The sequence below is a fragment of the Rhinolophus hipposideros genome (assembly GCF_964194185.1).
Source record: "Rhinolophus hipposideros genome assembly, chromosome: 19".
NCBI lineage: Eukaryota > Metazoa > Chordata > Mammalia > Chiroptera > Rhinolophidae > Rhinolophus > Rhinolophus hipposideros.
The window spans coordinates 24,540,462-24,565,932 of record NC_138065.1 but is presented as its reverse complement, the minus strand read 5'-3'; the positions used below and the strand labels follow the sequence as shown (position 1 = coordinate 24,565,932).

At 38.5% G+C, this 25,471-nt stretch overlaps 1 protein-coding gene across 1 annotated transcript in view; it reads right to left on the bottom strand.

The window, feature by feature from the left end:
- Positions 1-25,471, bottom strand: part of MRS2 (magnesium transporter MRS2) — a 52,585-nt gene that overhangs the window by 6,188 nt on the left and 20,926 nt on the right. Inside the window, exons 5-9 of the mRNA XM_081026642.1 lie at positions 23,023-23,196; positions 21,237-21,367; positions 20,663-20,779; positions 16,052-16,204; positions 15,678-15,795 (exon numbers count right to left, since the gene is read on the bottom strand). Coding sequence (XP_080882768.1) covers positions 15,678-15,795; positions 16,052-16,204; positions 20,663-20,779; positions 21,237-21,367; positions 23,023-23,196 — 693 coding nt within the window. The remainder of the gene's footprint in view (positions 1-15,677; positions 15,796-16,051; positions 16,205-20,662; positions 20,780-21,236; positions 21,368-23,022; positions 23,197-25,471) is intronic.

Genomic DNA, 25,471 nt, shown 5'->3' with positions numbered 1-25,471 from the left:
GTTTAAAAGGAGACTTTTGTTATTCCTACAGCTCTTTCCTATAGAGAGGAACTAAGAATAAGTATCTCGATAGTACACAAAGACCAAGAATCAGAAAATAAATCAGAAAAGAAAAATGATTTTAAAAGGTTGAAATATTTTTTAGTCATCTATAAGCCAAACAATTGCTTTTACTTTGCGTTTCCATCCAGCCTTTGTTTACATGCACACAAATTTTAACAGTTGTATAGGACATAAAACTTAATTTTTTGCTTACAGCAAGAGTCCCCAAACTGAGCTGATACACCCTGGGCATCACAGTGACATCTGTGGAATGCCATGAGAACTGCTGCTCTTAAGTTCTAACCTTTTAACTGCATAAAAGAAACCATTAAGTAACATAAACTGTATATGATAGAAGAAACTTTGGTCTAGAGATGGTATGAAAAGATTACTAAGACACTAAAAGCATCATGGACCAATCAAGTTTGGTATACATCTCACAGTATACATCTTCCCTCACTGACATATTCAAAACTGTATTTCTACAGTATATTTTGAGGGCATGTATTAATGTACAGAATTACAGAATTTATATTTAATCTCCCACAGGGAAGGAATCCTATCTATAGCTATGCCATTAGTTGGTTATCAAACATGGCTTGGTTAGCTCCAAGTGACTAGGCTCTCACTTGCTAAAGGTGGTCTGTGACACAAATGATCAGTTATCAGATGGAAATTCTTGTCACATAGTAAGCAGAAATCTGCCTTCTTTTAACATGAAGTTAGATGTTATACATAAGATATTAGGAAGACAAGTGCTAACATGAGGTAACTGTTTTTGAACACACTTCCAGTTATCCAGAAAGAGGGCCCTAATTTAGTAAGTGAAAATTCTGTTTAAATGAGATTTAGCATATACAGATTACCGTTGTTCTCAGCTGTCAACTGGTTCTGTAATCACCACTAAATCAAAAGTCTGGGAATGCCAAGATGTGATAAACTTGAAAGGTAAGCAAGTTCAAACTAAGCTCAAAATTCCATGTCTCGTTAAAATACAACAGCACGGTGTGAGTGTGAGACCTCTAGGAAATTAAGGGAGAGGACAGTGTCTGAGAGTTAGAGATTTAACGTTCCTTCTGCCTTCGGTGTGCCCTGCAATACTGAGCATTTAAGTACCTACTTTTCAAACACTGGTGCTCTAGATCTCCTCCACTCTTTAGTCTATTTATGCACTTAGAAATAGGATTCCTGGAGTATCTTGATATGCCAAAGGCTAAAAAAAGCTCTGAAAACTGATGGGGACATGTCGAAAGTACTCAGAACCAAGTATAAAAGGGACAATTTGAGCTTGAAAATAAATAACCCTAATAAGGACAGATGACTAAGGACTCATTTACTAAAATAAGACCCCATGAGTCCATACTGACATAAATGAATGAATAATGGGTAGAAAAGGAAATGCTCTACTTTACAACTAATAAATACAGGAGTGATGGAATTAGAAAATCACTGTTTGGTAACCAACAGTAATACTTGATTCAGGTAAAAATTGTTTTTTGGATCAATTAGGGGATTCTAAACATAGACGATAAAAATTTGATGAGTAACAGGATTTTTACATAGTCTTAAAGTATCTCCCTACAAGAAACTTAATTCCATAGGGAAAAAAAAGGTAATTTTACAGGAGAGAAAGTTGGCAGACACCACCTTAATGATTGAAGTTAATGTCACCAGTAAGGGAATACACTCTCATCATGTGTCTTCTGATGGGATTCAATGTAAAGAACACACTACTGACATATGCATAACCAGAACCTAGTATGGAAGAAAGAGCATCAAGGTTAAATAACTGAACTGCAGTCTTTGTGAATGTCAGGGCCATGAAAGAAAGACAGAAACATTGGTCCCGATTAAATGACAACTACATGCAACACATGAGCCAAGATTTTCTGAGATAAAGAGCACTCCTGAAATAAAGAGCACTTCTGACACAGGCACAATCTAACAAGGGTCTAGAGACTAGAAAATAGTATTGTTTGAATGCTAATTTCTTGATTTTGACAACTGTACTGTGGATATGTAAGAGAATGTCCATGTTTCTAGGAAATATATAATGAAATATTTACAGGTAAAGGGGCATCACATTTGTTGCTTATTCTCAAGAGATTTAGGGAAAAAAGCATGTATATAGACTGATAGAATGATAGGGCAAATGTGAAAAATGTTGGTGTCTTAAGAATCTGGGTGAAAGCTCTATCGTGAAGACTTCTTTGACTATTCTTGGAATAGTCTGAATTTATCTTAAAAAGGAAGGTCCAAGATGCCAGATTACGTAAATGCTAGGCCTACTGCATCCCGGGATCATATCAAAATTACAAATAAATTATAGAACAATCAATCTTAAGAATCATCAGAAGACTAGCTGAACAGAAACCCTATAACTAAATATATAAAGAGGTCACATCGAGACTGGTAGGAGGGCAGAGATGCGAAACAGGCTGACCCCAAACCCAGATAGTGGCTGAACATGGGGAAGGACACCTCAAAGGCAGAGGTTGCCGTAGAAGAGGGAGGGGCCCCACACCAGGCTCCCTAGCCCAGGGATCCTGTATCAGAAAGAGAACTTCCCACAACATCTGGAAGTGAAAATCAGCGAGGACACTAATCTGTCTGCCTGTCCTGGTGAGACAGAAGGTGGGTGGAAACCCAGCTGCCCTCTTATAGAGCCCACACACAGACCCACTTGCTTGCAAACACTCACCTGGTCTCTGCTAGAGAGGCGGCAGCTCAAGAGGCCCAGGGATGTGTGGGGAAAGACTGAATAGTGTGGCTTCAGAGGCAAGTGTTCGAAAGACAGGAGCCATTCTTATCCTTGTGGAGAGCCTGACACACATGCGGCCTACAGGAAAATGCCATCTTTTCAGTGTTGAGCCCTCCACCAAATGGCAAAGCCTGGGACCGCACTGGTCAGGGGAATCCACGTGTGTGCACAACTAGGGTGATGCCATGGGTACCTGCCCTCCTGCATAGCTGGTGCTACATCACCCGTGACACTCTTGACTGCTGGATTGCTGGCCCTGCCCCACAGGCTGCGGAAGCCTTTTTGCGGCGGTAGACAGATACGGCGGTCGAGGAAACATTTGCTCGTGGGTGGTGACCCAAGACCTGCACTGCGGTGTCTCTTCAGTAGCTCTCAGAAAACTGCGAGTTTGAAGCGGGCAGTGGTTGGCCACGGGATTCTCAGGACATTTTTGCGGGGAGGTTGCGGGCCTGTCCCTGGTAGCCAAGACTGCACTGACTTTGTAGAAACCATGAACCACACCCCTTAGCTCCCTGGAACCTTCCCCACCCCACCTAGAGCTGCATTGCCAGGGGCACTCTCAGTGCCTGGGTAGCCAGCCCGCTCCACAAGCAGTGGAAGCCTTTTACAGCAGTAGATGGACATTGACAACCCAGGAAGCTTTTGGTGGTGGATAGTCACGCAAAACCTGTGCCACAGCCACTCTTGGGCAGCTCTTAGGGATTTGTGAGCCTAATGTGAGCTGTGGCTGGCTGAGGTGATATTGGGGCGCTGGTGTAAGAACTGAATCTGCATTAATTTTGTAAAAACCAAGGACCACGTCTCATAACTCCCTGAAACTCTGTCCTACTAGTACTGTACTGCCAGGGACACAACACCTGGTCAACCGGCCTATCACGAGTAACTAAAGGTGGCTCTTTCAAACAGCTGAGCCTTATGGGCAGCTGGCAGATGGCCCTGGGCCTTTTGCTAAGCTGTCCCAATACTGGTGGCAGCTGGCTGCAATTCACAGTGAGGCCACCCCCACACACATCTAGGTCCAGCACAAGCAGCAGCCAACCACGTATGGCTTTGTGGCTCCTACAAGGTAGCGGCGGGCAGGTAACAGGCGAGGCTGAAATTGGCCTGCATGGGAACCCCACCTAAGAGACACCAGAAACAACATACCCAGAGGCTGCTTTGGACCACACCAGAGCACAACTTGGTTAGCCCCACAAGAGGCCCACTTAAAGGGGGCGGGGGGGGGGGTCTCAACAGGCACAAGAGCCTGCAGAGGTGAAGCCTCCTATGAGGGGTTAGTCTCTACACAAGCTCATACAAGGTGGGCACAGCCAGTCATCACAGTCAGCCAGCCTGGGAGTCAATCCCAACAACTGACATGCCCAAAGTTATCAAAAATAGAGGAGAATACACACAAGACATTCAAGGAACACTCCTGGAACACACGCACAGGAGATAAGGGAGACTGTACCATTGGACCACAGAAGACACATACTACAAGGTCTGACAATTAAGTTCGTGAACTCATCCTAGAAAAAGTGCTACATACCTCACTGCTGAATATCACTGCGGTCACCTTTGAAGTACTCTGCTTGGAAAGGTATGCACTGATGCCAGAGCCTAGTCCAACCTTCTTAGCAATTTTGGAACTCTTTTTCTGGAATGGCCATCAGAGCTGTCGTCATATGACCCTTAATGTCCTAAATGTCATCAAAATGTCTTCTTTTGAATATTCCCTTTATCTTCAGGTAAAGAAAGAAGTCACTGGGAGCCAGATCAGGAGACTAGGATGGGTGTTCCAATAGTTATTTGCTTACTGGCTAAAAACTCCCTCACAGTGCTGTGTGAGCTGGTGCATTGTCATGATGCAAGAGCCATGAATTGTTGGTGAAAAGTTCGGGTCGTCTAACTTTTTCACACAGCCTTTTCAGCACTTTCAAATAGTAAACTTGGTTAACAGGTTTGTCCAGTTGGTACACTGATAATGAATAATCCCTCTGATATCAAAAAAGGTTAGCAACATTGTTTTGACTTTTGATTTGAACTGATGGAACTTTAATATACCCATGTTGCATCACCAGTGATAACACGGTTCAAAACATCGTCTTGCCTCTCCAAAAGGTCTTGGCAAACTTCAGCTCTTCTTTGCTTTTGTTCATCACTGAGCTCTTTTAGGACCATTTTTGCACATACCTTTCTCATGCCAAGATGTTAAGATTTTTCTAACTGTTTCTCTATTGATGTTTACTTGGTTTGCTCTGCTTCTCACAGTCAGCTGACGATTTTTGACACACAATTCAATGAATTTTTGCAATGTTTTCATCAGTTCTGCTTGTTACTGGCTGCCCTGACCTCTCTTCATCAGTGACATGTTCTCTCCCCTCAGGAAAAAGTTTAATCCATTTGTACACTGCTGTTCTCTTCATGGCATTATCCCTATAAACATGGACTAACATGTTCTTGATTTCACTTCCACTCTTGCCAAGTTTAACAAGAAATTTAATGTTTGTTTGTTGCTCTCATTCAAGCTCAGACATTCTTGCGACAGCACAGAAAAACATGCAACAATAATAATGAATGCCACTTAGCAAGACACCGCCATAAGTCAACATGAACACAGCTGTGAGACACTGACATAGCAAGGTTATGAAACTTTACCAAGCTGTTTGTAATGCTGCCAATGTAAGCGCAGTGGCAAGATCGTGAACTGTCACACCTCATGTATAAGGCCACCTAGAAAAGACTTAAAAACTCAGGAGATCTACTTAATACACAGAAGCAAACACAGAGAGGCAGCCACAATCAGAAAACAAAGAAATATGCCCCAAATAAAAAATTAGGAGAAACCTCCACAAATAGAACTAAATGAAATGGAGGCTACCAACCTATCAGAGACAGAGTTTAAAATACTGGTTATAAGAATGCTTAAGGAACTTTGTGAGAATTTCAACTAAGACATAGCAAGCATAAAGAAGGACATAGAGACCATGAAAAAGAACGAGTCAGAAATAAAGACTATAATAACTGAAATGAAGAATACACAGGAAGGAATCAACAGATTAAATAAAGAAGAGGATCAAATTAGCAATTTAGAAGGCAAGGTAAGAGAACACACTCAATTGGAACAACAACAACAAAAAGAACAAAAACCAATGACGACAGTTTAAGGGAACTGTGGGACAGTATCAAATGTCATAACACTTGCATCATAGAAGTACTACAAGAAGAAGAGAGGGAGCAAGGGATCAAGAACCTATTTGAACAAATAATGACTGAAAACTTCCCTAACCTAGTGAAGGAAAATACACATACAAGCCAGAAAGTGCAGAGTCCCAAACAAGACGAACCCAAACAGGCCAACACCACAACATATCATAATTACAATGGCAAAGGTTAAAGTCAAAGAGAGAATGCTAAACGCAAGAGAAAAACAACTAGTTACTAACAAGGGAGCTCCCATAAGACTGTCAGCTCATTTCTCAACAGAAACTTTGCAGGCCAGAAGGGAGTAGCAGGAAATATTCAAAGTCACGAACAAGAGCCTAAAACCAAGGCTACTCTACCCAGCAAGGTTATCATTTAAAATTGAAGGAGAGATAGTGAGCTTCTCAGTCAAGAAAAACTAAAGGAATTCATTACCACCAAGCCAGTATTACAAGAAATGTTAAAAAGGACTTCTTAAAGTGTAAGAAAGGACAAAACAAACGAACGAAGATCAATACTATGAATAATAAAATGGCAATAACTATGTACCTATCAATAATTTTAAATGTAAATGGATTAAATGCTCCAATCAAGAGATACAGAATAAACAAAAAATCATCAGATTTGTTTGGAACCACAAAAGACCCCGAATAGCCAAAGCAATATTAAAAAAAAGAACAATACTGGAAGTATCACACTCCCTGATTTTTCCTTGTACTACAGGGCTACAATAATCAAAACAGCTTGGTATTGGCGGAAAAACAGACACATAGACCAATGGAATAGAATTGAGAACCCAGAAATAAAACCACATAAATATGGACAGATAATTTTTGACAAAGAAGCTAAAAACATACAATGGAGGAAAGACAGCCTCTTCAATAAATGGTGCTGGCAGAATTGGATAGCTACGTGCAAAAGAATGAAACTGGACTGCTATCTGTCACCATGTACCAAAATTAATTCAAAATGGATCAAAGACTTAAGCATAAGACCTGACACAATAAACTGCATTGAAGAAAACATAGGTACTAAACTTATGGACCTTGGGTTCAAAGAGCATTTTATGAATTTGACTCCAAAGGCAATGGAAGTAAAAACTAAAATAAACAAATGGGATTATATGAAACTGAAAAGCACAGCAAAAGAAACTATTGACAAAATAATGAGGCAACCAACTGAATGGGAGAAGATTTTCGCAAACAGTTCCTCTGATAAGGGGCTAATATCCAAAATATACAAGGAACTCATGAAACTCAACAACAAAAAAACAAACAACCCAATTGAAAAATGGACAGAGGACCTGAAGAGACATTTCTCCAAAGAGGACATACAAATGGCAAATAGACATATGAAAAAATGCTCAACATTGCTAATCATCAGAGAAATGCAAATGAAAACCACAATGAGATATCACCTCACCCCAGTCAGAATGGCTTTCATCAACAAAACAAATAGTAACAAGTGTTGGAGAGGCTGTGGAGAAAAAGGAACTCTCATACACTGTTGGTGGGAATGCAGACTGGTGCAGCCGCTATGGAAGGCAGTGTGGAGGTTCCTCAAGGAATTACGAATAGAATTACCATATGACCCAGCAATCGCTCTCCTGGGTATCTACCGCAAAAATATAAAAGCATTTCTCTATAGAGACACGTGTACGCCAATGTTCATTGCAGCTTTGTTTACGGTGGCCAAGACATGGAAACAACCAAAATGTCCTTCGATAGATGAATGGATAAAGAAGTTGTGGTACATATACACAATGGAATACTATTCGGCGTTAAGGAAAGATGATATAGGAGCATTTGTGACAACATGGATGGATCTCGAGAGAATAATGCTAAGTGAAATAAGTCAGACAGAAAAAGCAGAGAACCCTATGATTTCACTGATATGTGGTATATAAACCAAAAAGAACAAGACAAACAAATGAGAAACAAAAACTCATAGACACAGACAATAATTTAGTGGTTACCAGAGGGTAAGGGGGTGGGGAGTGGGTGATGAGGGTAAAGGGGATCAAATATATGGTGATGGAAGGAGAACTGACTCTGGGTGGTGAACACACAATGGGATTTATAGACGATGTAATACAGAATTGTACACCTGAAATCTATGTAAATTTACTAACAATTGTCACCCCAATAAAATTAATTAAAAAAGAAAAAAGAAAAGAAAAAGAGATACAGAATAGCTGAATAAGAAAACAAGACGCATGCATATTCTGTCTACTAGAGACCCACCACAGATTGAAAGACACACACAGACTGAAAGTAAAGGGATGAAAAAAGGTATTTCACCCAAATGGAAATGAGAAAAAAGGCAGGAGAGTAATACTTATAGTGGAGACTACAATAAGAAATGAAGACTACAATTGAGAAAAAGAAGGACATTACATAATAATAAAGGGATCAGTCCACCAAGAAGACATAATTCTAATAAACATCTATACACCCAACACAGGAACACCTAAATATACAAAGCAAATATTGACCAACATAAAGACAGAGTTCAACATAATATTAATATAATCATAGTAGGGAAATTTAACACCCCAGACACCAATGGACAAACCTCCCAGACAGAAAATTAACACAGAAACAATGGCCTAAATGACACACTTGACCGTATGGATTTAATTGATATTTTTGGAGCATTTCACCACAAAGCAGCAGAATACACATTCTTTTGAAGTGCACATGGAACATTTTCCAATATAGATCACATATTAGGCCACAAAACAAGTCTCAATAAATTTAAGAAGATTGAAATCATGTAAGTGTCTTCTGAAATCAATTACAAGAAAAAAACTTGAAAAACACACAAACACATGGAGACTAAATAACATGCTACTAAATAATGAATGGGTCAACAATGAAATCAAAGGAAAAAAATCAAATCAAGATACCTTGAGACAATAAAAATAAAAACACAATGATCCAAAATATATGGGACACAGTGAAAGCAGTCCTAAGAGGGAAATTCATAGCAATGCAGGCTCACCTAAAGAATCTCAAATCAACAGTCACTAATCAACTGTATATCTTTACACCTAAGGGAACTGGAAAAAGAACAGCAAACAAAGCCCAAAGTGAGTACAAGGAAGAAAATAATAAAGATCAGAGCGGAAGTAAACAAAATAGAGACTGAAAAAAACAATACGAAAGATCAATGAAACCAAGGGCTGGTTTTTTTTAAAAGAAAAAGTGACAAATGCGGGTGGCTGTGTGGCTTAGGCAGTTGGAACGCTGGTTCGATTTTCACATGGGCCAGTAAGCTGTGCCCTCTGCAGCTAAGATGGTGAAAAATGGCTCCATCTGGAGCTGGGCTGCTGTGAGTGGCTTCCGGCTGGCGAGAGCTGCCGTGGGGTGCCGTGTGCTGCTGTGAGCGGCCGGCAGCCAGCATGAGTGGCCGGCAGCCAAATGCCTCAGCCAGGTACAGCACAATGCTCATAATACCAAAATGGGCCTGGGAGCTGCATCCTCAACAACTAGACTGAGAAAAACGACTTGAATCGGAGTTGTTATGGGGGAGGGAGGTGGGGTGATGGGGCAAAAAAAGTGACAAATCTTTAACCAGACTCATCAAGAAAAAAAGAGAGGACCCAAATAAAATCAGAAAGAAAGAGAAGTGAAAACTGACAATACAGAAATACAAAAATTTAAAGAAAATACTACGAGCAACTAAATGCCAAAAATTGGACAATCTGAAAGAAACAGATAAATTCCTAGAGGTATACAGTCTTTCAAGGCTGACTCAAGAAAAAACAAAATCTGAAAAGACCGATTATTACCAATGAAATCAAATCAGTAATCAACAAGCTCCCAATAAACAAAAGTCCTGAATCAGACGACTTCACAGGTGGATTTCACCAAACATTAATCTAGTCTCCTCAAACTATTCCAAAAAAATCCAAGAGGAGGGAAAGCTTCCAAGCTTATTTTATGACGCCACCATTACCGATTCAAAAACCAGACGAAGACATTACAAAAAAAGAAAACTATAGGTCAATATCCCTAATGAACAAAGATGCAAAAATCCTCAACAAAATATTAGCAAACCAAATTCAGCAATACATTAAAAGATTCATACAACACGATCAAATGGGATTCATTCCAGGTATGCAAGGTTGATTCAATTAATGTGATACATCACATAAGCGAAATAAAAAATAAAAATCATATGCTCATTATCAATAAGTGCATAAAAAGCATTTGACAAAATCCAGCATCCATTTATGATAAAAATTCTTAGCAAAGTGGGAATAGAGCAAACATATCTCAACATAATAAAGGCCATATATGACAAAATGACAGCTAACATCATATTCAATGGGGAAAAGCTAAAAGCATTCCCTGTAAAATCAGGAACAACAGAAGGATGACCTTTATTCCACATAGTACTGGGAGTTCTAGCCACAGCAATCAGACAAGAAAAAGAAATAAAAGATATCTAAATGGGAAAGGAAGAAGTAAAATTATCATTATTTGCAGATGACATGTGTATCGAGAACCCCAAAGATTCCGCCAAGAAACTATTAGAACTGATAAATTCAGTAAAGTAGCAGGATACAAAATTAATATTCAGAAATCAGTTGTATTTTTATACACCAATAATGAACTTTCAGAAAGAGAAATTTTAAAAAATCCCATTTACAATTGCATAAAGAAAAAAGAAAAAGAAAAAACCACTTAGGAATAAATTTAACCAAGAAACTTAACTAAGAAAATTGTAAGACATTCGAGAGAGAAATTAAAGAAGATACAAATAAATGGAAACATACACCAAGCTCATGGATAGGAATAATTAATATAGTTAAAATATCCATACCACCCAAAACAATCTGTAGATTCAATGCAATCCCTATCAAAATACCAATGGCATTTTTCATAGAACTAGAACAAATAATCCTAAAATTTATATGGTACCACAAAAAGACCCTGAATATTCATGACAATCCTGAGAAAGAAAAACAAAGCTGGAGGTATCATGCTACCTGATATCAAATTATACTACAAAGCTATAGTAAGCAAAATAGCATGGTATTGGCATAAAAACAGACACATAGATCAATGGACCACAATAGAGTGCCCAGAAATAAATCCATGAGTATATGGTCATTTAATGTATGACAAAGGAAGCAAGAATTTATACTGGGGTAAAGACAGTGTATTTAATGCTGGGAAAACTGGCCAAATACATGCAAAAAATGTGAAACTGGACCACCTTCTTACACCATGTATAAGAATTACAGACTTAAATGTAAGACCCGAAACCATAAACCTTCTAGAAGAAAATACAGGAATTAAACTCTCAGACATCACCCTTAGTAACATTTTTAATGGTATGCACTCAGGCAAGAGAAACAAAAGAAAAAATAAACAAATGGGTCTACATCAAACTAAGAAGTTTTTTCACAGCCAAGGAAACCATCAAGAATACAAAAAGGCATCCTACTGAATGGGAGAAGATATTTGCCAATGACACATCTGATAAAGGGTTAATATCCAAAATTTATTTAAAAAACCTCACACAACTCAACACCAAAAAAACCAAATAATCCAATTAACAAATGGGCAGAATCCCTGAATAGACATTTCTCAAAAGAGAACATATAGATGGCCAAGAGACATATGGAAAGATGCACAACACTCATCATCAGAGAAATGCAAATAAAAACCACAATGAGCTATCACCTCACTTGTTATCAGAATGGCTAACACTAATTCAAAAAATATATGCACCCCTATGTTTATTGCAGTGCTAATCACAATAGCCAAGATATGGAAACAACCAAAATGCCCATGAATAAATGACTGGATAAAGAAACTGTAGTACATTTATAAATGGAGTACTACTCTGCCATCAAAAAGAATGAAATCTTACATTTGCAACAACATGTATGGACCTAGAAGATATTATACTAAGTGAAGTAAGTCAGACGGAGAAAGGCAAATACCATATGATCCCACTTATATGTGGTATCTAAGGAACAAACTAAATGAATAAATAAAACAGAAATAGACTCATAGATACAGAGAAGAAACTGATGGTTGCTAGATGCGAGGGGCGTTGGGGGATAGATAAGAAAGGTGAAGGGATTAGAAAGTACAAATTGGTATTCACAAAATAGTCACAGGGATATAAAATACAGTATGGGGAATACAGTCAATAATGCTGTAAAGACTACATAGGGTGTCAGATGGGTATTGGACTTAGATCGGGGGATTATATAAATTCCTAACCACTGTGCTGTATACCTGAAACTAATATAATACTGAATGTCAACTACAATTATACACACACACACACACACACACTAGGTGTGCCAAAAAATGTATATAAGTGGACACTTTGGGCTCAAGCAGTAGTTGCTCAAGCAGTAGTTCACTGTAATCATCTGGACACTGATGGTAACCATTTTGAGCACGTCCTTTAATTGCAGTAGTCAAATGTGACTTGTATTCATCTTTTGTTATTGGTATATATCGAATGTTTTAATTTTAATAGTTTTCCTTTCTAAAGATGTGCATACATTTTTTGGCACCCTCTGTGTATTTATACGTGTGTATACACACACACACACACACACAGTCGTGGAATGTAAAGTACAGTATAGGAAATATAGTCATGGTATTGTAATAGCTACTGTGCTCCCCGAAAATAAGACCTAGTTGGACAATCAGCTTATTTTACTATAATAAGCTGATAATATAAGACCTGATCTTATATTAATTTTTGCTCCAAAAGATATTTTTGCAAAGATAATTTTTGTTCCAAAAGATAATATAAGACCTAACCTTATATTAATTTTTGTTCCAAAAGACACATTAGAGCTGATTGTCTGGCTAGGTCTTATTTTTGGGGAAACACGATTATGCACAAGGTCAGATGAGTAGTAAACTTGGGGTTATCACTTTGTGAGGGGCGTAAATGTCTAATTATGTTGTTTTGTACACCTGAAACTAATAAAAAACCCACAAAAATATTTTAAAAAATAAAAAGTAAAAAAGAATGTTTTTCCTATCCTAGATTCACCATTGTAAATATTAACTATATATGAGCAGATTCTTTGACATTCATGGATTTAATAAACATGATTCAGCTATTCTTCCAGAAACCATCAGGTGTGTAATTTGTAACTTGGACAATGCACTGATCTGAATCTTGTTCTGTGGAAACCAATCACCCAGTTACTACTGAGCAGTCCTAGCTTACTACCCACCACTCATATCTCATTATAACTAGGTTGCTCTGTATTTAGGATTGCATATGCTAGAACTGGAAAGGAATTTGTAATTTTTTTTTTTTTTTTGGTAAATAGGCATTAAATGAGAGAAAATATTAGAAAAAGTATAAAATGGAGTTACCTTGTAGAGTATATGTACATAAATATGGTTGTTAAACAAAATAATTTGGGAGAAAGACAGGAACTTGTACAGAGTTCTGTAATCACAAATTGGGGAATTTGCATATGGGGAATTTGCATAGGTCTGGAAGTGCCTTCTGAGAACATCAAGGGTCAGTTTATGTTGCACAAGATATTTTGGTTACTTGTGAACTTTCTCTTTTTTTTTTTTTTTAAAGATTTTTATTGGGGAAGGGGAACAGGACTTTACTGGGGAACAGTGTATACTTCCAGGACTTTTTCCAAATCAAGTTGTCCTTTCAATCTTAGTTGTGGAGGGTGCCGTTCAGCTTCAAGTTGTTGTCCTTTCAGTCTTAGTTGTGGAGAGCGCAGCTCAGCTCCAGGTCCAGTTGCCGTTTGCTGGTTGCAGGGGGCGCAGCCCACCATCCCTTGCGGGAGTCGAACCGGCAACCTTGTGATTGAGAGGACACTCTCCAACCAACTGAGCCATCCGGAAGGCAGCTCAGCTCAAGGTGCTGTGTTCAATCTTAGTTGCAGGGGGCGATGCCCACCATCCCTTGAGGGACTCAAAGAATTGAACTGGCAACCTTGTGGTTGAGAGCCCACTGACCCATGTGGGAATCAAACTGGCAGCCTTCGGAGTTAGGAGCACGGAGCTCCAACCACCTGAGCCACCAGGCCAGCCCTGAACTTTCTAATAGTCTAGATTTGGGCTAAAAAAACCTCCAACAGATTCCTATTACACTTAAAAAGAAATCCAAATCCCTACCATGCTTTACCAAATCACCATGATCCGACATTTGTCTGTCCTTCTGACTTCACTCGCTACCTCACACCACCTGACTTGCCCCCTTTTAACCACTCTGCCTTCTTGCGGGTACTTGAACAAGCTCAGCTTGTTCCTGCCTCAGACTTTACATGTGTGGTTCCCTATGCTTACAATACTCCCCCAACCTCTTCCCACTTTCTTTTTTCATTCAGGTCCCTCCTCTAGTGTCACCTTCTCAGAAAGACCTTTCTTGACCATCCTAACTCTAAAATGCTCCTCGTCTCACCACCTCCTAACATTCCCCATCCCTTTATCTGGCTTTATTTTTCTTTACAGTACTTCTCACCTAACATACTGTTTATTCTCTCTCTCCTCCACTTTAATGTAACTTCCATAGGGCAGGGAATCACAGTTATATCCCCAGGGCTGAGTGCAGTGTTTAGTATACAATAGTACCTAAAAAGCATGTTTGTAAGATGAATAAATGAACATATTACATTTATTTTCCTTTTACATCTTATAAGGAACATTAAAAATGAGTAATACAGACTTTGCCTCAGGGAGCTTCTGATCTTTTGCAGACTTTGAACAGCAATTGCAAATTTGAGGAACACGGCAAATGGGAAGCGTGGAATTATTTGAGCACATATAACAAGTGGAGTTAATTTTATTTGGCTGAGTTGAGGGTTCAATCAGTGAAAATTCTCCTTGGAAATGACACATAAGTTGAGACCTGAGAGATAAGTTAACCGGGCAAAAAAAAGGTGGGAGCCAAGGAGAGATGTGTGGAGGCAGCATGAAGGAGAAGAAATACCGATGAAACAACCGACTGTGAGGGTAAGGTGGCTAGAGACAGAATAGAGAGATGGGCACAGCAGACTGGACAAAGCCCTACAAGTCAAGGAGTTTGCATTTTTATCTTATGGGCAATCAAGAGCTACTGAATAGTTTTTAGGCAGAAGAGGGACCATCTGATTTGCTTCTTTTAAAAATCAATTTTTAAAAGCAAACAGTGGTCCTGATGATGAGAGATGATGTGGAGAGATGAGCATGGCAGCCACAGAGACAAAGAACAGACCTGTTAAGACTGATTAGAATTCAGAGCCAGAGCGTGCTGCTCCCGATTTAGATTCATTTCCATATACCTGACAGTAAGAGATGTTCTGAAAATACAAGTGGAATTCAGTGTCATGTTAATATGGAAAGGCAGAGGAGAAAAGTGGAAAGTGCAAATCTTTGGGTTCAAATCCCAACTCCATTATTTTCTAGTTCTGTGCCCTTGGGCAAATTAAGTAAGTTTTCTGAGCCTCACTTTTCTCATCACAGTGTAACAATATTTTGTCAAACCCTCCCCAGGTGTAGTTATTCTTTGGGAAACATAAGGTAACCAAGGTATACTTCTATCTATGTTAGTATGGGGTCTACCAATACTGCTTGAGTTTTAAATGAATTAGAATATTTTATTTCACTAGGGGAGTATACATGTGAAGACTTTTTAAAATCCATTTTAATTGATCTTCAAAGTATTAGGAAAAAACCCTCTACATTCTCACCTCTTCAAGAGAAGATTCCAAATTCATTCCAAAAGCAACTCCCATTAGTCCAAAGAGTGAGAGAGAGAAGGTTCCCATGGTCAATTGTAGGTTCAACCTCATCATCACATTGCGGTGGCTGGAGAGGAGAACACCTAGTTACATCAAAAGGCCACCTATACACAGCAAATTCACTAAATAATCTGTTGAACACAACATGGATTAAATCTGCACCTTAAAAAGAAAAAAAAAGACATACTTCCACGTAGTAGTTATAGATGATAATGATGGTATAAGTTCTTCCAAAATGCCAGTTACTTAAAAGCTTTATTACTTTATAATAATTATTTTATAAATGAAACACTTACTTATTGTTTCACACAATACTTTCTTACCTGTCCAGATTGATGAATATAATACTTTGTGAATCGTCGATTAGTACCCTAAGTTCCCGAGCTGCATTGGAAAGATCCTCAGCTAATCGGTAGTAGTTTTCCAGAAGCAACTCCATCTCTTCTGCATGGTCAATTCCAGTGCTGCTCTTTTCACTTCAATTATAAGAGTTAACATAATTAACATGTTTTGGATACGTGCATCATACATTTAGTACCAAAAAACTTCCTGAAGTATTACATAATATTCAACTACTAATGAAAAAACTAGCCTTTGTCTTCTCTATTATTGTGACTGAGGCAAATCTGTAAGTGGCTTTGTCATGGATCCTAAACACTATACAGGCAACTCAAGGGCAGAGGTCCCATCCCTATACAGGCTAGTTAGTGTCACTGTGTTCCACAGACCCAATTCAAGAGTTTTCTGTGTAAATACACACTACTATTTACAGGAAAATCCAGGTGTATGAATGCTGATGAATCAGTGCATATTAGTACAAACCCAACACTAAAAATGAACATAAAGAGCATTTCCTTTCTGCAGTCTATATATTCAATACAATCCCTATCAAAATACCAATGGCATTTTCCATAGAACTAGACAAATCCTAAAATTCATATGAAACTACAAAAGACCCCAAAAAGCCATAGTAATCTTGAAAAAGAACAAAATTGGAGGTAGCACATTACCTGATATCAAACTATACTACAAGGCTATAGTAATCAAAATAGCATGGTACTGGCATAAAACAGATACATAGATCAATGGGACAAAAAAGAGCCCAGAAATGAATCCACACCTATAAGGAAGCAAGAATACACAATGGGGTAAAGACAGTCTATTAAATAAACAGTGCTGGGAAAACTAGACAGACATATGCAAAAAATGAAACTGGACCACCTCATTACACCATACACAAGAATAAACTCAAAATGGCTTAAAGACTTAAATGTAAGACCCAAAACCATAAAACTTCTATAAAACATAGGCAGTAAACTCTGACATTGTTCTCAATGTTTTTTTCTAATCTATCTCCAAAGGCAAGGGAAATAAAAGAAAAAATAAACAAATGGGGCCACATCAAACTAAAAAGTTTTTGCACAGCAAAAGAAATCATCAACAAAATGAAATACAACCTACTGAATGGGAGAAGATACTTGCCAATGATACATCTGATAAGGGGTTAATACCCAAAATTTAAAAAGAACTCATACACAGACCCAGAAACGGAGAAAGCAGAGCGGAGGTCACACTATGGGGAGGACAGTTGGCATTCAAGGATGTGTTCACAGAATTCTCTCAGGAGGAGTGGGAATGCCTGGACCCTGCTCAGAAAGCCTTGTTCTGGGACGTGATGTTAGACAACTACAGGAATGTGCTCTCCCTGGATATCTCTCCTCCACGTGATCAAGAAATTACAACCAACAACAACCAGTAATACAGGAGAAGTATTCCAAACAGTGAGTGATGTTTGGAAATCCTGAAAGATATATGAAAGAATTTAGGACAAAGACAGGTTCAAAGACTCATTCAATCACATCCCAGCAAGTGGCTGAGTTAGGATTTGCCTCCATGTTGTCTGGCTGCAAAGACAAGCCTCCTAACAATGGTGCTACACTAACAACGCGAATTCTCTTCTTCAACTATTCAACATCTGTACTTAATTTTAGGAGTATCTCTTGTCATTTTAAAATGGGTTATCTGCATAAAAAATTGTGGTTATGGTAACTTTCTATTATGTATATACTGTTATTTCCTAGACTAATATTAGCAATGAATATTTAATTAAGATAGAAATACACTGATTACCACATAATCCTATAGGAAAGATTATTCAAGGTGAAGGTGGATCGGTGGAGTCAAGAATGGTTTACTATTAGGATGGCTAAGGAAGACACATTTCCCTTTAGCTAGTAACAAGAGTTACTAAAGTGATACTAACCTCTGAGATAACTGCACAATGTGGTTGCTAGCTGAGCTACAGAACTGAAACATGAGTTAGAGATCAAACATTTCAGGGTAGAAAATAAATTATTCTTAATTAAAGATCACATAATTATGTTTATTAATGGAGGACTACTAAGGGAAACTATTAGAAATAAGTAATAATTATTCAATACACTCAAAACATACATGTAACATTGAACTAAAAGCTATGGAAATATGCTCTTTAAATTGATACAGTAGATAGACTTGTAGGCTAGGACTGAAACTGAATTTCAAAAATATAAATTGAGATAAAAAACTAAAATAAAAACAACTCATGCAACTTAACACCAAAAACAACAAACAATCCAATGAAAAACTGGGCAGAGGACCTGAACAGACATTTCTCCAAAGAGAACATACAGATGGCCAATGGACATATGGAAAGATGCTCAAGGTCACCAATCATCAGAGAAATGCAAATTAAATCCACAATGAGATATCAGCTCAAATCTGTCAGAATGGCTATCATCAATAAATCAATAAACAACCAGTGTCGTGGAGGATGTGGAAAGACGGAAACCCTCGTGCATTGTTGGCAGGATTGCAAACTGTTAAACAGCCACTACAGAAAACAGTTTGGAGGTTCCTCAGAAAATTAAAAATAGGACTACCTTATGATCCAGCTATTCCACTTCTGAATATTTATTCAAAGAAAATAAAACAGTAATTCGAAAAGATACACGCACCACTATGTTCACTGCAGCATTATCTACAATAGCCAAGATATGGAAACAATCCAAGTGCTCATCAATAGATGACTGGTTAAAGAAGAAGTGGTACATATATACTCGGCCATAAAAAATAAAATCTTACCACTCTCAACAACATGGATAGATCTAAAGGGTATTATGCTAAGTAAGACAAAGACGAATACCATATGATTTCATTTATATGTGAAATCTAAAGAAAATAAACAGGTGGGTGATGAGGGTAAAGGGGATCAAATATATGGTGATGGAAGGAGAACTGACTCTGGGTGGTGAACACACAATGGGATTTATAGACGATGTAATACAGAATTGTACACCTGAAATCTATGTAAATTTACTAACAATTGTCACCCCAATAAATTTAAAAATAAATAAATAAACAAAACAGAAAAAGACTCGTAGATACATAGAACAAACCAATGGTTGCCAAATGGGACGGGGGTTGGGGGACTGGGTGACAAAGGTGAAGGGACTAAGAAGTACAAATTGGTAGTTACAAAATAGTCATGGGGATATAAAGCACAGCACAGGAAATATAGTAAAAAATATTGTTAATAACTATGCATGGTGCCAGACGGGTACTAGACTTAATCAGGGGAATCAGTTCATAAATTATATGAATGTCCAACCACTATGCTATAAACCTGAAACTAACATAGTATTAAATGTCAACTGTATTTGAAAGTTTTCAAAAAAAGAACATTTCCTTTCCAAGGTAAATACATGTCATTTTCATATATGAAGAAAATGTTTATGAATGATGTCAATACATAGTTATTTTGCCCCCTTTACCTATACAACCGCCCTAGGTAAGGGAGGATAAGTGGGAATGAAGAACTTAGTAAGATAATTATATTGTAAAGCCTATTAGAGAGACTGGCCTAATAAGCAAAGCAAACAAAAATTACAAGTATGTTCAAATTTCTGTTACTGTATCTTTCTGCTAGAATAGCCCTTTTTATCCTAATGTTTCCTTATTAGAATACAGATTAATTTCTCAAAATGCTTAAAAACCTGTACAGACTATGAAAATTACAAGTGTCCATTAATTTCTGATATTGGTCTACAAAGAACAAAAATATTTTGAGTACCTAAAAAGTAAACAGCTGTGCACAAATAGAAAAAATGATTTCTAAATTTGTAAGAGATAAAGGTTTATAGGACGAGCATTTTTATATTAGACTAAATTTAGAGAATATATGCCAATGTCTTACTCATCTTCCTTCACCCCGTGCTTTCCCTCCCTTGTGTGAATCTCTTTCTCTCTTTCACTACCCACTAGGTAAGTTATTTGGGTAAGTTATGTGGGCACATGTGTGGGCCATTTTCAGTGGTCAGTCTTTTGTTTTAAATTTTATTGGGTAACTGTGTGTTTTTTTCCAGGACCCATCAGCTCCAAGTCCAGTCGCCATTTTTAATCTAGTTGCAGGGAGTGCTGCCCACCACCGCATGCAGGAATTGAACCAGCAAACTTATTGTTAAGAACACGCGCTCTAACCAACTGAGCCATCGGCCACCCACTGGCAGCTCAGCAAGTGCTCAGCTCAAGTCGTCTTCAATCTAGTTGTGGAGAGCACAGCTCACTGGCCCATGTGGGAATCGAACTGGTAACCTTGTTGTTAAGAGCACGCACTCTAACCAACTGAGCTAACCGGACGCCTAGTGGTCAGTCTCTTGAAGATAAAGGTGACGGTGTGTTTATCTTTATATTCATCACAGCCTAGCACAGTGCTGTATGCATGCAATATATGTTTATTACACTGAATTAGATGCAATACAACACAGGAAATAGTACAACTGAGGATGAAAAATGCCTATATTTGCTATTCCAGAAAAATGTTATGTTCTCTATAAAAAAACATCCTAAGACAGAAGACTGATCCTAAAAGAATAACAAAACATGACTGTACTTACAAGATGTGTGGGTCACTCCATTTAGTTAGACAGAGTTCCTCTAACAACTCTTCTTCATCCAAGATCTCCAAAATTGACTCTTTGAAAATTTTGATATCTGTTTCAAACTCTGAGAGACTGTAAGAGTATTGTAAAGAAATATCATAAGTAGTTTATATTTATAAACTTATAAAAACTTGTCACTGTAAGAATAGTGCCTTCTTAGGGTATCTTATTAAATAGATACATTCATGGTAAACATTGACTTATAAAAACGTATTTTGATCTTTACCATGCAGATTAAGAATCAATTCCCAAACCAAAGCTACATTATAGAGCTGGACACAGCATTTCAAGCAAAATGGCTTTTCAGTAAACATTACTCTGTGTGCCCCTTTTAGCTCAATTTCCACTGAGGCTACTTTCCTACTTTGAAAGCACTGAGGTTAAGTCATTACCATTAGCAAGACTAGCTGGCATTTTAAAAACAGGTAACAATCACACTAATTTTGTATCTGACTTTGTGCTAAACATTTCACTGTTGAAACTACTAAAAGAAATTTAAGATATTTGTGTCTAAATCACGAATGTTTACCTTTTGCCATTCTGTAGTAAGATGTGTAGTTTGCTTCTGTCTACAGAAGAGTGTTTGGGATCCACTAAAGCTTCCAATGTGTCAAGGATCAGTGGCTGCAAAATGCTCAGTTTTCCCTGAAGGGTGTTGATCTAGATAACAACATGACCTTTCATAAGAATTAAAACAATCTTTTTAGAATACTCAGGGTCAGGGAATCCTGATTATATACAGAAATCTAGAATAGTTAGGATGGTTGGTAACATTCCAGAATGTGGTCACTGCTGGAATGCCTATTGCCGATGATTCAGAAACTCCATCTCCTGAATTAAAAGATAACCATGCATTATGTTGTTTCTAGGTTCTCATTTGATTGCTAGAGAATTAAAACTTACAAGTCTTCCCACTACTAATACTTGTTAGGAACGGAATGGGGGACTGATTAATTAAAATAAAATCTTCCATTTCATGGTTAAAACACAAACTTTTCATTTGGTAAACAATACCTATGCTCTATATAACAGAATACAGTTCAAAATTCCTATGAACAAAACTCTTTGAAAACTGAAACATAACTGGGACTTTATAAACAAATCACTGTAAAAAATTTATGTCTTATTATTCAGGTCAACACAGGCATGGATGATATTTAGCAGGTGTGCACTGATATAGCTATACCAGTTAAAATATTGAAATACTGCCATACCAGTTGGTAAACAGCGTTAGCAGTAACTGAATTAAGCAGTAAAATTAATGAGATAAATTCCAGCATATACTCTTTATCTGAGCATGAGTCCTGTGAGGGCTCACTCAGCCTGTGTAGACTGGCACTGATCATCATTTGCATCTTTTCTTTCCCTCTCCTGATTTTTCCCTGCTTAGTAACTGTACTCCAACTAGTCGCCATCTCACTGGCTGGTACTAGCTGATTCTACTGCCTAAGTAACCCGAGCAGGGAATGCAGCCATCTCCTACTCCCTCAGTAGAGAAAGGCAGACTAAAAAGGCTATGAGGTTCACCCAATCCCCATCTGCTTCATGTCCCAAGTCCCCTCTACCTTCCTCCTCTTCCCACTCTGCTTAGCATGCTTCTAGCGTCAACTTCTTGCATGCAGCCCATTCCTGAATAGTACTATCTTGACTAATAGAGGGAAGAGAATGAAAGATTTGTAGGGGCCAGGAAAGAAGTGACAATCCTTGTTCAGGTCCAGACAGGATCCTGACACCCAACGACTATCAATTTAATGGAGGAGTCATTAGAAGTGCACATGGTTCTTATGTCAAAATAGGTCTCAAAAAGAAACCACGATTTAACTGCTTCAAACAAAGGATTATACAAACAAAAAATGATTTGGAAAGTATTAGAATGATTTGTGCTATATTTACCATGTTTAAGTACCTTTACAATATACATACAATTTAATGTAGAGAACAAAATGAAATATATTTAAAACCTCTTTGACGTTCATTTATATCATATTTAGATAAATATTTTGAATTATCACCCCTGAATACAGGTATTAAAATTGTATAAAGGAGAGTCAACTTGAAATGTGCTTTACCGAATGTCATAGCATGATTCTCAAAGAGACTCTATATTCTACACCTAGAGAATTCACATCTATCTGATTGGGTCATAAAGTTTAAGAATTAATTACAATCTCCATATAGGATCCTTAGAGATGTTTTTGTCTGGGGTGAGAGTACGGTTAGGGAAAATGCCATTGAAACAATACCAACTTGTCTTCCTACTCAATAGCATTTTAAAACCAGAACAAATTCAAGAAGCTAAGTAAAAACAGGCTTACCCAATACTGCAGGAGTGCTTCTATAGCTCTAAACTCGAAAGGTAAATGGTATGTGACAAGTTGACCTTCTCCAGCCAACTGTGAAGGGAGTTCCCGGAACAGCCATTGCTCTAGATTTAAATTACGATAATCTAATATCAGAAGACATTCTGGAGTTATCACAGCTTTCAAATACTGTAAAAATAAAACAAAGAAATATATATGTACATACACCTATACACATGCACATATATATATTACAAGCTGTAGAGTTGTAGGAAAAATATAACATTCATAAAATAAGATTTAATACTCTTAATTTTGGATTAAGCCTAAACCAAATCACTGTTCATTTGGTTTTTCAAGAAAAAACTCAAGACACATTTGGTTTTGAAAAAAAATAAGAAACAATAAAACCAAAACAATATATATGTGTAAAAAGAAAGGAAGCCTTGATATCTCTAACTCATTCTCAACAGAACTGGAATTAAAGAAATTATGTATTTATTAGACTTCCAGAGTAATCGTGATAAAAACAGGGAATAAAGGAAACAAGGTCTTCTTAAAAGTCATACATTCAGTACAGTTTAAGAAAAGATTTGATAAATCATGATTAGTTTGGATGAAATGGGAAAATTTCCCTTTTAAAATATCATCAAATCATATCAAGCTAATTTGGAATTATGAAGATAAAACTTATTAGCCTTAGAACTCTAATTTAGAGCACTATGGACTTCTGGTCAAGATGGAGGAGTAGATAAACGCTGTGCTCGTCTCCTTCCACATCAAAATGACAGCTAAATTATAGAACCACCCTTGAGAATCACCCGAAGACCAGGTGAACAGACGTCCTATAACTAAGGATGTAAAGAAGCCACGTCAAGACAGATAGAAGGGGCTGAGACACAAAACGGGCAGGTTTCACACCCATGGTGCAGCGATTAAGAATCAGTAGAGATATTTTAGTTGTGGAGGTCCACCTGAAGAGCAAGTGGTCCTAGCCCCACACCAGGCTCCCCAGCTCACAGCACCAGTGCTGGAAACAGGAGTCCCCACAACATCTGGCTATGAAAATCAGTGGGGATTGCATCTGAAAGAGACAGAGGGTTGCTGTAGTTCTAGGTATGTCACTTGAGGGGCCCATGCATGGACTCACTCCTGCAGAGACTCACTCACTCTGGGCTCCAGTGCAGGGGTGGCAGCTTAACAAGCACTAGGGACATATGGGGAGGAGCTTCAGGGTGAGGGCTGGAGGAGGAAGGGTGAGGACAGTTTTCTCTAGAGACAGAAGTACTGCTAGACACCACTGTTCACTTGTTGAGCTCTCCCTTCACCCAGCCAGCAGGCATAGGCAGGTGCCAAATTTGAGTCGCCAAAGTGGCTAACACTTCCACCCTGCCCTGGTGATTCCCTGAAACTCTGGCCACCCAACTAGCGTATCCAGACCGAGCAGCTTCCAGCAGCTTTTTCACATAAGCAACCTGCCTTGGTTCACACTGCAGATTTCTTTAAAAAAAAAATCACTCAAAGGTCCACAAACCCCAAACTCCCATTATAACTCCCATCAGGTGGCTACAAGCCTGGCGTAAGTTGGAGCCACTGTTGGTTTGGATTGTAGCTTTAAACTAAGTGACCACAAACCCAATACAAGAGGCAGGGGGCCTCAGCTCACATTATAGTGCCCACCGAAGGGTCCCCAGCCCTAGTGGCAGCTAGCCTCGTTTTACAGCACAGCCTCTCCAATGCCTGCAAGCCCAGCACAAGTGGCAATAAACTGCAAATCACTTTGTAGCTCCCACCAGGCAGCCCAAGGCCAGGCACAGGAGGTGACTGACCTTGGCCTGCATCAGCCCCTCCCAAGAGGCTCCAGAACTAAGAGACCTGGTGACCAGCTTCACCATAACACCAGAGTACCACCTAACCACCTACACAAATGACACATCCAAAAGGCAGACTCAGTTGGCACCAGAGCCCCACTAAAGTGACTTCTGCCTGTGAGTTCCATCCTCACGAGCTTGTCTGCTCGTGAGTTCCATCCTCACAACAGCTTGTCCTCCGTAGTCACGGCAAGCCCTCGCAGCCGGTCAGCCTGAGGGTCACTCCCACCCACTGATGTGCCAACAGCAATCAAGGCTCAACTGCAACAGTAAGACACACACAACCCACAAAGGGGACACCCTAGAACACCTGCTCAGGTGTGCACAGAGACTTACCACTGGGCCCCATCTTCTACTTAAGGCCACTCTGTCAAGATGGGAGATGAAACAGCCCTACCTAATATATAGAAACAAACACAGGGAGGCAGCCAAAATAAGTAGACAAAAAAACATGTCCCAAATGAGAGAACGGGACAAAACTAATGGAGACAAGCAATCTTCCAGAGAAAGAGTTCAAAATACTGGTTATAAGAATGCTCTATGAACTTAGGGGAGGAATCAAACAAGATGAACCAAAAGAGGCCCACACCAAG